Below are 17,066 nucleotides of genomic sequence, written 5' to 3'. Positions count from 1 at the left end.
ATCCTCTCCCATATTGGTCTCTACAGCCACAGCAGTCACTGTAACCATAGGAGCCAACTCCGAGGGGCTGAGGTCCCTTTGCCCCCCCCCCCAATAAAATATTTTCAGGGGCACCACCCCCAAAGTTGATGGGCATTGAAATTCAGATGGTGTGTGTGCACCACCTATTGTAATTAATATGCAGGGTGGGACTCACCTGCCCCCCCAATATATTATTCCAGTTGGCATCCCTGCTTCCATGCACTCTCAAATTTTGCTCCAAGGGTTGGGGGACCACCTGGAACAGTTCTTGGTGGTGTGTAGGGGGCTACAGGGGGAAAGCGAAGAATGAATGAAAGTATGGTTGTAAGTGTCAGATTGCACCCCATGATTGGTAATCAAAACAATTGTTCTTCTAGTAGCATATTGTGCGGCTTACAATGAGTGACGTCTTATGTCAGGTCCATTGAACTTGACTGTCAGTTGCAATTCCATTATGCTTATTATCCCACTGAAATGATGTAGGCTGGACACGCAAATGTAGATCAGTTCTAAAGAGGCCTCCTTAGGATAGAACATGACCCAACCTGATTCCTGTTGGTGCAACTGTGTGACCTGCTCCCGATTGTGCTCCTTTTCTACACTTGCTGTATTATATCTGACAGAGGAGAACAATGTTGGCTCAGTAATATCAGCCTACGCTGTTGTGCTGATGCAGCGTTGTGGCTCAGCCAGTTCCACCAGCATAGTGGCACAAGCAAAAGTGCTAGTGCAGTGATAATTGTGTCCTATCCTGCATCTGATATCAGTTGTGCTAAGGTTGGTGTGGCCTTAGGTAGTTATGTCCAATTTATTGTGCTTGGTTGGGTGCTGCAAGAGCCATAGGATTGGGTCGTAAACCTGGAAGCTCAAATAGCCAAACTAGCATTTGTATTTGCCCTTTCAAACTTTACTTTCAGGTGCATTTTATAGGGTTTGGGTCCAGGTTGTGACTAAATAAGCCAGGGGAAAATACTGTCAATTTGTTTATTTGCGCTAACTTTTTTTAACCAACATTCTTCCTGTGAAGCAAAATATAATAGTAATAATCAGAATTGAACGTACTGTTAGGGAGCAGTTAAGGAGAGCTGCTGCTGGGAAGGTGTGGGAGTGGGAAGCAGTGGTTTTTGCCTCTTGATTCGCTAGCAAAGTATTTGGGGATAGATGATACCTGAACTAAGCTGTGTGTACAGGAAATGGTTTGTATAGTAAAACTGGTGAGCCACTATCTTCCTGGAATCAGACAGCATTACACCTCTTTCTCAGTGTTGTGGTGGTGTTGGGGAGAGTGCCCGAGGCATGCTACCACATACGGTGTACATCTTGCGCCAGTTTCACTTCCTCCTCCCCATCTTTACTCTAGTGGGCTAATCTCTTCCAATTCTCATTATAGTGGGGCAGACCTCTGGTAGCACTCTGAGGTCTATTAGTTATTTGTAGTCATGTTTTATAATGAAAACAACATTTTAGCAACATTTTTCATATTTAATTTGGGGAAAAAAGATGCTGAACTTCTCTTAACTAGTGATCCAAAACCTTTTTTTTTTTTTTGTCTTAGCTCCAATTCAGGTTCAATAAGACGGTTCCAATTATGGTTCAAGTTTGGTTCTCATTAGAATAAAAATACCGTCATTCTGTTTCGACTTTGAATGTAGTTCAACTCCCTGTAGCAATGTGGAATATGCCCACATATAAACTTCATGTACTCTCAAGGCTTATTCACACAGGCAACTATATTACTCAAAAACATCACAGCTGAACATGTGAACTGCTTCTATTGAGTCTAAAGTAAAAGCAGATGTTCCATAATAGTCTTTCCACACATGCAAGACATCATTGGGTTTTGCAGTCTCTGACTGATACAAATGGGAACTCACTCTTCATTTGGCACTTTACTGTGTGGGAAATAGTACCTGAGAGAAAACAAGGTATGGTGTACTCTGGGGTTTCTGTGCTGACATAAAGTAATTTCCTAGTGTGGACTGAGTTACTGCTGCATGGCCAGAGATGGCTGACACTTGGTTGCTGTGCAGATAGCAGGAAGTGTGAATAAGAAGAATGCCATGTAGCTTATAGGAATCAGGTGTGTTGGATGAGCCTCCCCCACCCAATGTGGTCATGGCCTTATAACTGTGCTCTTACATGCTCTTTGATCTCTTTATGATGTTGCTTCCCTGAAAGCAATAGCAGAGGCGAGTGTGATGTGTCTGGGCTGCTATTGTGATGGGGAGAAGGAGGTATGGCATTGGAAGGCAGAGAAGTGTGGTTCAGAGAAGGAGCGGTTGTTACGTGAAGACTATCACTCCTTATGGTCTGCCCTCCAGCTAGTAGAATTTGGAGATACAGTGGTACCTCGGGTTAAGTACTTAATTCGTTCTGGAGGTCTGTTCTTAATCTGAAACTGTTCTTAACCTGAAGCACCACTTTAGCTAATGGGGCCTCCCTCTGCTGCCGCGCCGCCGGAGCACGATTTCTGTTCTCATCCTGAAGCAAAGTTCTTAACCCGAGGTAATAATTTTGGGTTAGCGGAGTCTGTAACCTGAAGCATATGTAACCTGAAGCATATGTAACCCAAGGTATCACTGTACACACAATCAACCTCTCGCCCGGTCTAGTGGTGCTATTACTGAAAGCCAGGTTGGTCCAAAATAAGTAATTCATCATCCACAGTTTAATCATATATGAGGGGACCAACTTGGCATGTTTTACTGACACCTGGGTGAATAAACTGGGGAGGTATTCAGCGCAGCACCAGGCCAGTGAGATGGGAGTAGGGAGTTGTCATCCACAAAGATTCCATTGCTCTGTGATTCAGGATTGTTCCTGGTGTTGGGTCTGACAGACAGAGTAGGGATGTTGCTGATGTATTGCCCTTCTGCACAGCCCTGCTGAATGGAGGAGATTGTCTCAGAAGTGTATTGTAAATTCGTTTAATGCTAGGAGCAGGATAGAAGAGTCTGCTTATGACCTTCATTGCACAATTGTCCTTCAAGGTAGATCAATTGTGTGCTGGCAGGCAGGGTGAAAAGCTGTTGGTTCCAAAGATACTCTGAGATAAAGCACCACAGGGAGGTGATTGCTCTTGATGCTGTCTCCCACCTGAAATATTTCAACCTGGTTTATCAGAGCAGAGGAGCCTAAGATGTAGTTGATCATGCTACTTGCTCTCCTGGAGACGAATGTGAACTCCCCAAGCTGGTCACCTGGTAAGGAACCATTCAGGATCACTCTGTCGAAATGTACACACAAAGCTCAGGCAGGTGATCCTCAGTGTCGGAACCCAGCTCTCTTGCAAGCTAAAAATTGTCTTTAACCACTCTTGCATTGAAATTGAAATTGAAAGAGCCAGTGTGGTGTAGTGGTTAAGAGAAATAGATTCATAATCTGGGGAACCGGATTCGCGTCTCCGCTCCTCCACATGCAGGCTGGGTGACTTTGGGCCAGTCACACTTCTTTGAAGTCTCTCAGCTCCACTCACCTCACAGAGTGTTTGTTGTGGGGGAGGAAGAGAAAGGAGAATGTTAACGCTTTGAGACTCCTTCAGGTAGTGATAAAGCGGGATATCAAATCCAAAATAAATAAATAAATAAATGAAATGAAATGGGCTGCAATTAGTAGATCGATGTTGGTCTCCAGTTTTTCCAAAAGTGATGTGAGTTGGTTCCAGTAGCCCACCAATGTCTGCTGGTTGGGGCAAGGGGGTATATATACGTTGATTATAATTAGATCCAAGTTTGAAGATCTCAGTAAGAATGCCTGGGTAATGCCACATGATTGGAGGTAAATGATTTCAAGATTATGCTCCTGGGTGCATAGAAGGGTTAGTCCTACTTTATATTGGCCCATGATGTTGGATTTATGAGCTGGGAAGGAGTACAAATTGAATCCCTCCAAGTTTATTCCACAGTGAGCTGAAGTTAGCTGAAGCTTTGTGGTTAGGGAATAGTAAATGCTTCATTATGGAGCCATTGGCCCTTAAGGAGATGGTGGTGTGCCCTCTTCTCAATAAGACCTCCATGGACCCAGAAATGTTGAACAGCTATTGCTCAGTCACCAAAATGCACTTTGGGGGCAAGTTGCTTGAGGGTGGTGGTGATCCAATTGTCAGCATGCTTGGAAGATGTGGATTAATCTAGGATAGGGCACTGAAATTCCCTTGGTGAACTTTGTCAGAAAACGGAAGTGCAAACTTATTTCTTCCCTCTGATCTCTAAGTGGATTTTGAGATTGTTGAAATCCCTTGCTCATGCTCAAGTGCAAACTTATTTCTTCCCTCTGATCTCTAAATGGATTTTGATACTGTTGATCATCAAGTGGCTCCAGAGTTTGGGAACTGGGGGGCACTGTTATAATTATTCCTGCAAGTCAGAAAGCAGCAATGAAGGACCATTGCTTTCTGCCTTGAAAGCTGACTTATGGTGTTTCCCAGGGTTCAGTTTTGTCCTCCATAGTCTTTAACATCTATACAAACCCACTAACAGATATCATATGGGAATTTTGAGTAAGCTGCCACCTGTATGCTAATGACATCCAGCTCTATCTCTCTATTCCATCTGAATGAGGAGAGGCAGTACAGGTGCTTAACTATTGCCTAGAGGCAGTAATAGGCTGAATGTGGACCAATAAATTGAAACTGAATCTAGACAAGTGAAAGGCACTATGCATTTCCTGTTCTAAAGTCTGGGAGACAGCCAGTTCTGGATGAGGTTGCACTTCATGGAAGAAACAGGTGCAAAGCTTGTGGGGGGTGTACTTATTGTCATCTGAGGCCTACGTGCCTAGCAGTGCCTATTTCCAGTTCTGGCTGGTTCACTGTCTATGGCTCTTCCTGGGCAGGGATAGCTTGGCCACAGTAATCCATTTTCTGATAACTTACAGATTGCACCATTACCATCACTTTACGTGGGGCTGCCCTTGAAGATAGTTTGGAAGCTGCAGCAAGTGCAGAATGCAGCTGCAAAGCTGTTGGTGAATGTCTCTGCCTGGATATATATTATGCTGTTCTTGAAAGCTTTGCACCAGTTACCAATTTGCTACTGAATCCAATTCAAGGTATTAACATTGCCATAGAAAGCCCTAATGACTTGGGCCCCAAATATCTGAAATAATGCTTCCCCTCACACCAATGTGATCAGGTATTAAGAACAGCAGGGGCTACTGTGTTGGTATTGCCCCCCCCATCTGTGGTTTGAGGAGCAGAGGTGCTCAAGAGATCCTTCTCTCTGGCAGCCCCAGGGTTGTAGAATGACCTCTCCTCTGAGTGGCATCTTACACCTTCACTGTATGCTTTTCAATGATTGGTGAAGATGCACCTCTTTGCCCAACATTTTGGCTGCATGGATGTCTTCTCATCTCCTGCCTTGTTGTGCACTACTATCCGATGCTGCAGTTTGCTTTTGTTATCTTGTCACTTTATAGTTTTATTTTATCATTTAATGTGTTGCATTTACAGTATTTTAAATGTGGCATTTTCGTAATCTGCCCTGGGACTATTTGGTGAAGTGTGGGCTGTAAGTAATAATACGTAATGTTCATGTTTATGTATATGGATGCATATGTGCACATATATGTATATGCACACTGTATCAAATACCAGCATTAAAACTATAAGAAGTAGTTTTCTTCTTGCTGTGCAATCCTAAACATTATTTCTTAGCCTTCTGACATTCCACTGTGAACTTACCTCCTAGTAAAAGTCTATAGACTTACTGATGGACCAATCCTTTGCATGTTTACTTGGAAAGAAGCCACAGTCAGTTCATTGGGACTTACCTCTGAAGAAATGTGCACAGCTCAAGCAGTTAACACATAAATGTTTATTCAGTGACATGACTTCACCTTTTGACACCGCAACCACTACTAAACATTTATTGAGCACCTTGATCTGGTAGGCAATTCCTAGCAGCTAGGGATTGTATTAAAACACACATATAATGTGAGTCTTGCACAGAAGACATACAGTAGTCATGGGGAACATGTGGTCATAGAATCATACAAATGCAGAGTTGGAAGGGACCTAGAGGATCCATACAGGGATCATGCCCATGACCTTGGCATTATCAGTATCATGCTCTAACCAACGGAGCCATCTAGATGTAGATAGGGACACGGGTGGCGCTGTGCTCCAAACCACTGAGCCTCTTGGGCTTGCTGATTGGAAGGTTAGTGGTTTGAATCCACAGGACGGGGTGAGCTCCTGTTGCTGTCCCAGCTTCTGCCAATCTAACAGTTCAAAAGCATACCAGTGTGGTTTCCGTGCACTCCGGCTTCCGTCACGGTGTTCCGTTGTGCCAGAAGTGGTTTAGTCATGCTGGCCACATGACCCAGAAAGCTGTCTGCGGACAAAGGCCGGCTCCCTTGGCCTGAAAAGTGAGATGGTCGCTGCAACCCCATAGTCGCCTTTGACTGGACTTAACCATTCAGGAGTCCTTTACCTTTACACCTTAGTTGAACTCCAACTCCCAGTAACCCCAGGCAGCATGGCCAAAGGTCAGGGATGATGGGAGATGTAGTCCAACAGCATCTAGAGGGCTGGTGATTCTGTCTCTGGTTTACAGTTTTTGTCCTGGGGTTCATCATGACACCAGAGGGGTGGGATGAGGCCATTAAGAAGAGTAATATGGATGCTATGAAAATAATCATTATTAATTTTCTTCTTATTCTTCCTCTTCTTTACCACAACAACGTCTTGGGAGAGATGGTTGTAGGACTTGGCTAGGCTTGGGTACTATGAACCTTGAATTCTTTTTTCTTTTTGAGTGGGGTATTTACTGTTCCATCTCAGACACCAAAATAACTTTGGTCAGCCCTGGGTGGGAGGTTAGGGGCTGGCAGTGAATAATGAGAATTATGATGAAACCACCCTCTTCACACACACTCATTCTGAAGGGTAAATAATAATTTTTCCTGTTTTCTGGAAAATCATTATTTTGTATTGAATGAGAGGGAAAAGACCTCCATTTCTATTTACAATAAAATAAAACTGCATATGATTTACCTATTATGCATTCACCTCATTTCAGTTCATTCTTTGCATTTTGGAACCATTTCAGTCATTCATGTCTTAGAATGGCTATAAGCTTTCTTTCAGTGTTGCCCGTAGGAACTAAAAATGACTAATTCTCAACCTCAGCTGATGTCTGTGGAAGATATTGCAACGTTGTTGACAATGCAACAATTTTAAAGGCTGACAGGAATGGAATGGCTTTCACCCAATTCTCAAAACTTGCTTTTCAACTTTTAACATTTTTTTTGTTTTAAATAGCCACTTTGTAATAACGTGTGGGTGGACTTATTTGCAGCTAAGTATATATACGCTGTTTGGCACAAAGATACAGGTTGTGCATATCACGGAATGTGTTTAAAGCCAAACCCTGATGGAGGGCACTACAAATATGTAGAAGACTCTGGGCAAGAGCTGTATCAACTGTCAGTTCTAATAAAAGTTACCAAAAGCCTGTAACAGAAACTTATATCAAGAATTACAACTGTCCTTCAATTATTCTTTTTTTTGAAATTGGATCCTAAAGGACCTTCTTATTCTCCAACCTATGTTCTGGTCCCTTTTTGTGGAGAAAACAAATTGCTGAGCATATACTGTATACATAACTGGTTTAATCTTGTACCCATTTACTTTGGAGCAAGCCTTATTAAACTCAGTGGAACTTAATTCTGAGTAGCCACGAACAGGATTGCACTGTTAACCTTGAATTGCCTTCTCTGTTTTTAGTTTTCAGCTCTGTCATATGCCTCTGCTGTTCAGCAGGAAGCATATGGATTCTGGATGGGTTTGTATACATCTCTTGATAAAAGCATCAAGAAGTCATTAAAATGCCAAAAACAAATCTAAACCTCTTGCAGCATTTTGTCATTCCTGCAACAGTCGGAATCAGCTAGTGTCTGTTTGTTATTTTACCTTGGGGGCTTTTGTGTCACCATAGATTACATAGAAGATTGACCAAGGCAGACAGGATTAATGATACTGTACTAGCTATAGAAGCAGACTTGTTATATGTGTACAAAGTTTCCATCTGCTTCCTAACATAACCCCCCCCCCGGTATTTAAAAACACGGGAGACCCAAAGATTAATAATTTTTCAAGAAGAAAAACTTAGGTTACTCTTTAGAGCATTTTCACATGTGAGGCTAACAAGCACATGGAATCTCTCCCGCAAGTTCCACCTTGTGTGAATTATGTTGATGCAGGACAGAGAACAGAAGAGAAATGAAAGGTATGCTCCTGCCCAGGGTGGTCCAACACACAGCCCTGAGGCATTTTTGGTGGCCATATGAAAGAACCCCCCCCCCATGCTGCCTTCCCAAAGCTGGGTGAGTGAGGTGCTGGGCTTTGGGAAGGAAGCGTGAGGGCTCTGACAGGGTCCCAGAGTCCTTCCACCTCTTTCCCAAAGCCCTGTTTGTGCTTTCTCAGCTTTTGGAACTAGGTTGGAGGGCTCTAGGACCCTGCTAGAGTCTTGTGCTTCCTTCCCAAAGCCTGGTACTTTGCTTAGACAGTTTTGGGAAGGCAGTTTGAGGGGAGGGGGCATCAAATTTTGGCCTTGCTCCCCCTTGTCCAACAAGGCAGTGAGCAGCCTGCAGATTCTGTGCCAAACTACTCTTGTGGCCCAGTTGGTATGAAAAGTTTGGTCATACTGCTCTAGCCAATGAAGGTTTAATAAACACATTATTGACAGATTTAAGAACAAGGCTATTTATAGCACAATCTTATACATGTCTACTCTGAAGTAAGCCCCAATGAGTTTAATGGGTGTTTCTCCTAGGTAAATGAGCATAGGGTTGTCCTTAATTAAGATCACTACAGACTATTTGGGACGCGGGTGGCGCTGTGGGTTAAACCACAGAGCCTAGGACTTGCTGATCAGAAGGTCGGTGGTTCGAATCCCTGTGATGGGGTGAGCTCCCATTGCTCGGTCCCTGCTCCTGCCAACCTAGCAGTTCGAAAGCACGTCAAAGTGCAAGTAGATAAATAGGTACAGCTCTGGCGGGAAGGTAAAAGGCGTTTCCGTGAACTGCTCTGGTTCTCCGGAAGCGGCTTAGTCATGCTGGCCACATGACCTGGAAGCTGTACGCCGGCTCCCTTGGCCAATAAAGCGAGATGAGCGCTGCAACCCCAGAGTCGGTCACGACTGGACCTAATGGTCAGGGGTCCCTTTACCTTTACCTTTACAGACTATTTGAGCAACAGGCATATCAAACATACCTATCTTTTTAAGTGAGTTCCACTAAAAGGAAGAATCTTAGTTCAGTGATAAGAGTACCTGCTTTGCCATGGAGAAAACCCAAGTTCAGTCTCTGGCATTTACCCAGATAGGATGGGCAATTTCACCTGTTTGAAACTCTGGAGAGTGGAGACAATACTGAACTAAATGAAGCAATGTTTTGGTATAAGGCAACTTCTGATGTTCTTAAGTGTTCCAGGAGGTAGGTTTTTCTGTATCAATTCCTATCATCATCATCATCATCATCATCATCATCATCATCATCATCATCTCCTTTTGTCTTCCTCCTCCATAAATAAGTTTTGTTTATCTAAGACAAATTCATAGATCATCATGTCAGCTGAAGGTATGAATCAGTATATTTCTACCACTGACATTTCACCTTTAATTATTTGTAGATCCAAACAGATGATTCAAACATTTCACCACCCTCACAAACTCTGTGAAAATACTTCTGTGGGGTGCGGCCATAATATTTGTATGCCACTTATTGTGTCATTCAGCTCAATTGTGTGGGGAATAACCATTCGAGCACCACAGGTTCCTGGAGGTAGCTGTGCTGGCATAAAGCAATTCCACACAACTGGGTGGCAAATAACCCAGTTGTGTGTAGAATTATTTTTCACTGCCTCAACATGGCCCTGAGGGGATTTCTGTATCTTTAATAGCAGCATAGCAGGAAAAGTCACAGCACGTAGGGCTTTTCTAATCACCTTGTTGCAGTGATATGAAAAATTACACCAGGTGAAATGTTCACTTCAATGTGAATCTAAAGTTACAGAAATTTTCTGTAACTGGAAGTTCTAATTACTTGCTTTACCTGGGCAACATATACTGCAGTGGAAGATCCCATTATCGCTCTCTGTGCCTATACATAGATGCCTAAGAGGAAGGCATGCTTGGTAAATCCACACCATGATCAACTCCTGCCCAGAAACCAATGTCCCCACTGTGGAAGGATGTGTGGGTCCAGAATTGGCCTCCACAGTCACTTATGGACTCATTGTTAAAACCATGTCTATGGAAGACAATCTTGCTTGGCTATGAGTGATTGCCAAAGAAGAAGAAGAAAGATGCCCCTATGCTTGGACCTCATGTCTGTGGCACTCTGAAGCAGAGCAGGAAGATAAATTACAGTGGAAAATAGGAAAATGCCTTACATTGCATTGGACAATTGGTCCATCTAGCACAATACTGTCTATGCTTATTGGCAATGGTTCTCCAGGGTTTCAGAGAGGGATCTCTCCCAGCCCTACCTGAGGATTCTGGGGATTGAATGTGCGACATAGCTGTCAACTTTTTCCTTTTCTTGTGAGGAATCCTATTAGGAATAAGGGAATTTCCCTTAAAAAAGGGGAAACGTTGACAGCTATGATGTGGGACCTTTTGCATGCAAGGCCCTATTGGTGCTGCTGCTACTGGGTATTGCCCAGTTGGTGTTGACCTGTGACAGGGCCTTCTCAGTGGTGGTTCTCTATTTCTGGTATGACCTCCCTAGTGAGGTGTGGCTGTCCCCCTTCATTAACTTTCAGGACGAATTTGAAAACATTCCTATTTTCCCTGGCATTTGACGGCTGAAAGTTTCTGTTTCTGGCGGCCTTGAAACTATTGCTATGAAAGTATGTAATTGTTATAAGGTTTTTTAAAAAAAACATGTTGCTGTTTTATTTTTAATTGTATTGTTTTTACACTGATGTTTGCTGCCCTAGACTCCTTTGAGAGGAAAGGTAGGATATAAATTTAATAACTAACTCAAAAAGTATGTACTCCTTCACTGAAATATGACCCTTTCCATGGTACTGCAATCTTACACAGAAGCAAATCCCATTGAGTTCAATAGGATTTGATCCCAGGAAAGTGTGTTTGTGCCCAAACCTGTCTTACTCACAGGAAAGTGTGTGCATCTGATATCTCATATTTGCTTCTTCCCCCAGGACTCCAAATGTCTAGATAAATTATCAGAAAGAGATACATTATTTAGATGTCAAGCAAACCAAGCACAAAGATTTTCCTGTTTGCTCTAGTAACTCTTTGCTTAATCCTAGTTATATCTTAACAGCGCATACATGAATATAATAACCATGTAAACAAAACATGGAGACTGTGACTTTGTTATGTTTGACAGGTTCAGCTCGCTAGGCAGGTAAATCCAGGTCTCACTGAAAGCTGTCAGGAAATAGATGTGAAATAATAATATGCTTTCATCACCATCCAAAAGGTGAGCTGTCGTTTAGCAATGAAATTAAAGGAACAACAATTGGAAAATGGGTAGTATAATCTGAATTAGTGTACAAACTGGCATACTCATGCATATGTCCCACTTTTTCAGTGAGGCAAACTAGCAAAATTCACCACTTGGAAAAGCTCTGCTGGATGGGTCCTTGCAGATGCACTGATGGCAGAGAAGTAAGCTCTGAAGTAGGCATGATGGTGTAGTCTCATCTGTTTCCAGTCAGATTCAGAGTGAGTCTTATGCCACTTGTGCTCTAGCCACCTACGCTCCTCTTTCATCACATGCAGGTCACTAGAATACAAAGGCAATCTATGTGCTCTCTACAGCAACACTGAGGGCAATCAGGAGTGATTGTGTCAATGACTCTATGCATCTTAGCATTCAACAGTGGGACAAGAGCCTTGACAGGAGCACCAGCCATATCAGGAATACTGTATTAGGAAGACTTTGGGCACAATCAGCTAATGAAATCCACAATTATTTAAACTTAAATATATCAAAGAAATCTACTTCCACATTAATTCATTTAGGACTGCAGTGCAAATCTATGTTAGCACACTTAGGTAAAAGTAATCAACAGGTTTTGATTTTTGAAAACTAAATTCCCGCCAGAACCACTGTAGTGTAGTGGGCCTATGGCTCCAAGCATCAATGTGACTTATCTCTGACTAAACCTGCCTATAATTTCTTAGTATGTCTAGGTACTGGTACAGTGGTACCTCGGGTTACATACGCTTCAGGTTACAGACTCTGCTAACCCAGAAATACTGCTTCAGGTTAAGAACTTTGCTTCAGGATAAGAACAGAAATTGTGCTCCAGTGGTGCAGCGGCAGTAGGAGGCCCCATTAGCTAAAGTGGTGCTTCAGGGTAAGAACAGTTTCAGGTTAAGAACAGACCTCCGGAATGAATTAAGTACTTAACCTGAGGTACCACTGTATTAGTAGCATAGTGCACACCAAGGCACTTTATACATTCCAGACATGAGATCTGGTATTGAAAATAGGTTGTGGGCTTGGTTCAGATTAAGTACTTCTTTGTTCCTCCCTTTTCAGTCACCACTATTAAAGTCTTACTTAAAGCTAGGTTATATTGAGTCACCTTGAGAATTGTCACAGTAGTAGTCTTTAGTGCAGCTATCAAAAAACAAATACCATAACGACCCAAGGCACACTCCTGAATTGGGGAATATCAGGAATTTAGTAGTCATTTATTTATTTTTAGTGTCTTGCCATAGCAAATCAAAGCAACTTACAATATTTTAAGCAACACACACACACACACACATTAAAAGCAGCAGTTTAGAAAATTGGAAAGACAATTTTATTTTTAAAAAGCTAGATTAAAAACAATGCACCCATGCAAAAAGGCCACAGATAAATAAAAGCCAAAGGCCTAATGAAAAGGGTATGTTTTTGCCTGGTACTTAATAATGGTCCCAGACAGTGCTCCCCCCCAAAAAAAAATGTTTAGGGGTACTCTCATTTTCCTAAGTGAAACTTTGATTCACAAACTGTTTAGGGGCATGCGTGTCCCCAGAAAAAAGGACTGATGCCTGACAGTTGTTGGGGAGAGCATTCCACAAGTGGAGAGCCCCACTGAAAAGGCCTGTTCTCATGTTGCAGCCTTCCAGACCATGTGTGGAAGGGACACATGAAGGGCCGCCGCAGATTCAGTCAGATCAAAACTTAAGAATCAAAATGTTGTATCTTCTTGAACTCTGGTTCTGGCCAGAAAAACAGTGCTGGAAGTAGAAATATATAAATATATATAAATTCTAGATACAGCCACTTTATGATGAGAATGATTGCCTTTTCACTGCAGTTTGTGTTAGTGCTTTACAGTCACTGCATGGTAATCCTGTGGATGTCTCAATATTAATTTAGATCTGACACTCATTCAATAATATGCAATACATGTTGATCCATCCATAAGATACAGATGGGTGTGGTTATCCCCCCCTGTAGGAAGACACCAAGAGATTGGTGTGGCTAGAATGATGTTTGGTAGTGATTGGTACAGCTAAATTCACATATGTTCACCTTGAGTTGCCACCTTTTTCCAGGAACGGGCTGTTGCTCCTTTATAAGCTACACAACATGCAAAAATTCAACAGGTAAAGTTCCCATCAGCTTGCATTGCCAGGGAAAAGCATGACCTACGGAATTCATGTCCACCATGCAGGCTAGGCACAGAAACACTATTAAAAAGAAGTGGCAATCCTTACACCTTCTATTTAAAACGTGGCCTCTGAAGCCACCCTGAGATCCACAATTTATAAAGCGCTCTCTACACATTTAGCAAAAACAACAAAACGCCCCCTCCTTCCCAAAAGCTGCAACCTTTCCTACTTGGAAATAATCCCCACTGAATTTTACTTAGAAGTTGTACTAGCTTCTGGAGTAACGGTGCTCCTTGGGAACAGGATAGCACCCTTTACTTACTTCCTAGAAACACGCATATAGGCTTGAGTTGTTGGGAGTCTCTGTTGCATTTCCGGATATAGAGTCTTCGTCGTTCTCTCTGCTGGAGAAGGCCTACACTACAGTAACCCCGTGGCACAGGACAGAGAGCACGTGAATTTACGACAGCTCTTCTGAAAGCGCACCACAAAACCCTCCTCTCCTGCGCCTGCAGTTCCACCAGCAGCAGCTCTTTGCCGAGCCCACCTTTGCAGCTCCTCCGCCGCCGCCCCCTTCCCTTCTGCAAGGAAGCAGGAGGAAGAGGCAGCGGAGGGAGAAACCCGCCCGCGCCAGCCTTCCTTTTCTTTCCCTGCACCATTTTAGGCCAGCTCCTCGGGGCGCCCCCGGTGCAATCTGCCCTGCTCATTCTGCCGCTCCTTACACAACCCGTTCCTGGCCTCCCCGCCCCCTCCCGGCCCGGCCACTTGCGAGCATTTGACAGAAGGACGAGTCACGTGGCGGCCGGAAAGCGTCTCTTTGCGACCTCAATGACAGGCAAAATGTGCGACAGCCGCTTGCAAGGCAGGGAGGAAGCTGCTCTGGAGTCTCCTCTCCTTCTTTAAAGGCAGGGCTGGCTGCTGCCTTGCACCCTTCAGGTCCGGAGTCCTTCTTCCCCGAGCTCCCCAGTAGCCGGGACAGTGGATTTTGGGAGTGGGGAGATCTTTGGGGAGAGGCTCCGAGGGGTTTGGCTGAGTTTGGAGTTTTAGATGAGCTCTTAGCCTCCCTTTCTCTCTCGTCCCCCCACCCCCCGCCCCAGCCCCAACTCCCTGGAGCCCGGTTCTCGCCAGCAGCAACCTGCAGGTGCACAGTTCAGATAGGAGGAGGGGACACTACCGGCTGCAATGGCGTCCAACATGGATAGAGAAATGATACTGGCTGATTTTCAGGTAAATTTCAAATTCCACCACATCCACCACTGCCATATTCTGATCATAATCTTTCTCGCTCTTTTTATTATTATTATTTTTAAAATGGTTCCTTTTCTCCCCGTTTCTCTGCTTTCTGTGCTTTTGTGGGGAGATTTTCGCTCTGGAAACGTGAGTCTCAAACAGCAGTGGGATAACAAGGAACAACAACAGCAACAACAACACTCTGGAGGCTGTTTATCCATTGTATCCAGTTTTCGGTATTCAAGGGGAATAAATAAGACAAAAAAAGCTCCTCCACTTATAAACAAGGCTTTTATCTCTGTGCTTCACAAAGAAAAAACCACCTCAGATAATATGCATATGTCTTTGTTTTGTCTTTGTTTTGTTTTTTTAGGTTTGTATCCTGATCTCCCTGATTCATTCTGACCATCCCTGTGAGCTTTTAATAATAAATTGCAAGGGGCAGGGACTAAGATGCTTTCATTATAAGGGGCTTGCCAACATTCCAGGGGCCCATACCTGTTTCACTCATGGATATGAGAGGAAAGATGTTAAAGAAGGGGGTAGGGGTGGAAAAGACATCTGGAATGAGAAAATCCACTGATTCCCTTTCCACTAAAATTGATTTTCAAAACATCCAGTTTCAAAGAGATACATAGTACTTCTGTAGGAGCTTCACTTCATCCATGGTGTGTATTTTTTGTGATATTTTGATATTCTTCCATTATAATTTCAGTTAATAAGGCAGTTTCCTTACCAACTTCCGGTCTGAGGAAATTTCCTAACAAGAACTTGTTCTGAGTCCAAATAGGATACAGTCCAAATCTGAAATATGTACTTTGTTGTACATATTTTAAAAGTATAACTAGGAAAAAGCAGTGCTCTCTTGTACCATGCTTGTTCATAGGTATTGGGATCTTATGTATGTATAGTGTGTATGTATCTGCATAACATTTAAAGATGTACATAGTACTCATAGTTCTAGGGACTTATCTTTATTTCTGAGTTAAGGCTAAAACCCAGTATCTTACTAAAAGTGTACCTTTAATAATTTTCTAAAAAATATTTTCACTTCTGCCTTTCTGCATATGAATGCATGCTTTTAAAAACAATAATCAATGTATATTTAATTTTCTTTTTTCATAGAAAGTTGAATGGGTACATGTTTAGTATTAATACTACATATCACTTAACAATGCCAAAAATCTAATAATAATAATAATAATAATAATAATAATAATAATAATAATAATAATAAATTTTATTTATATCCCGCCCTCCCCAGCCAAAGCCGGGCTCAGGGCGGCTAACAAAAATAAAACAGTACAAAAGTACAGTACAAACAACACTCTAAAATCATTCATTATAAAATTGATTCAAATTGTAAATTGTAAAATGAACGTAGAATTTTATTATTGACATCCTAGTTCCAAACAAACTCATTAGCATGATTATCATCAGTGAGACTTTTAAAGAACATGAGTGAAATAAGTTACACATAAGTATTTTTGCAAGGCTGCTGTTCTGGGCACCCTTACTTGTTGTACATACGTCCCATGGAACTCACTTCAAAGTGAACCCGCAGTGAATTCGGCTAATTAGGAACAGAAGTCAACTTACGATGGCCAAACACATATATATACTTCAACATTTTAATGAAAACTCAATGGAAATTGCTTTTTTTGTTGGATCTTAAGAAACCATTATTACATTAACAGAAAACTTACTTGTTTATAACACTAATAATATTTGAGGTCAGTTTTAATATTTACAACACATTAAAATGTACTGTTAAGATCTCATTCTAGAGGATCAGAAAGTTGTTAATTATGTTTGGAAATTTTCAGAAATTCACTGAGCTTGTTGATATTGCCTGTTCTACCTGAGCAGGGAAGTTCTGATCTTGTTGTACCAACTTGGTTCTGAGCTTTTGATTGAAGTCCACATTTACTGTATTTTAAACTTTTATTATATTTTATTAAACATGCATTTTCATGTCTGCTTGTAGAGATGTTCTACAATTGCAGAGAATGTCTGCAAGGAATTAAATACTCTGAATAAATGTGTTGACAGCTGTAAAGACAGACACCTTATAAATAGACAGAAAAATCTACCTATATTTAATCTTAGTCTTTGAGCTGGTAAAAATGTGGCATTGTTTGGCAAGCTGCAATCCTCCTCCACATATACAGTACATTGTATTTTTGGATCAGGGTTTAACTAATGTGTCCCAAGCTAGTGTAGGAAGTT

General features: G+C 42.3%; 1 protein-coding gene and 1 long non-coding RNA gene across 2 annotated transcripts in view; one reads left to right on the top strand and one right to left on the bottom strand.

Moving 5' to 3' along the window:
- Positions 1–200: 200 nt before the first annotated feature.
- On the bottom strand, positions 201–14,315 carry LOC309371428. Its single transcript, XR_014169103.1, has 3 exons — positions 13,930–14,315; positions 11,143–11,200; positions 201–307 (listed from the first exon to the last, which is right to left on the bottom strand). It is a non-coding gene; the product is annotated as an uncharacterized lncRNA (long non-coding RNA).
- A 165-nt stretch (positions 14,316–14,480) lies between these two features.
- The window catches only part of FAF1 (Fas associated factor 1), a 166,837-nt gene continuing 164,251 nt past the window's right edge, over positions 14,481–17,066 (top strand). Inside the window, exon 1 of the mRNA XM_081913955.1 lies at positions 14,481–14,834. Within this exon, the coding sequence (XP_081770081.1) occupies positions 14,790–14,834 (45 nt within the window). The 5' untranslated portion in view covers positions 14,481–14,789. The remainder of the gene's footprint in view (positions 14,835–17,066) is intronic.

The sequence above is a fragment of the Podarcis melisellensis genome (assembly GCF_964234715.1).
Source record: "Podarcis melisellensis genome assembly, chromosome: 6".
NCBI lineage: Eukaryota > Metazoa > Chordata > Lepidosauria > Squamata > Lacertidae > Podarcis > Podarcis melisellensis.
The sequence above is the reverse complement of the archived record's forward strand: the minus strand, read 5'-3'. Positions and strand labels throughout refer to the sequence as shown.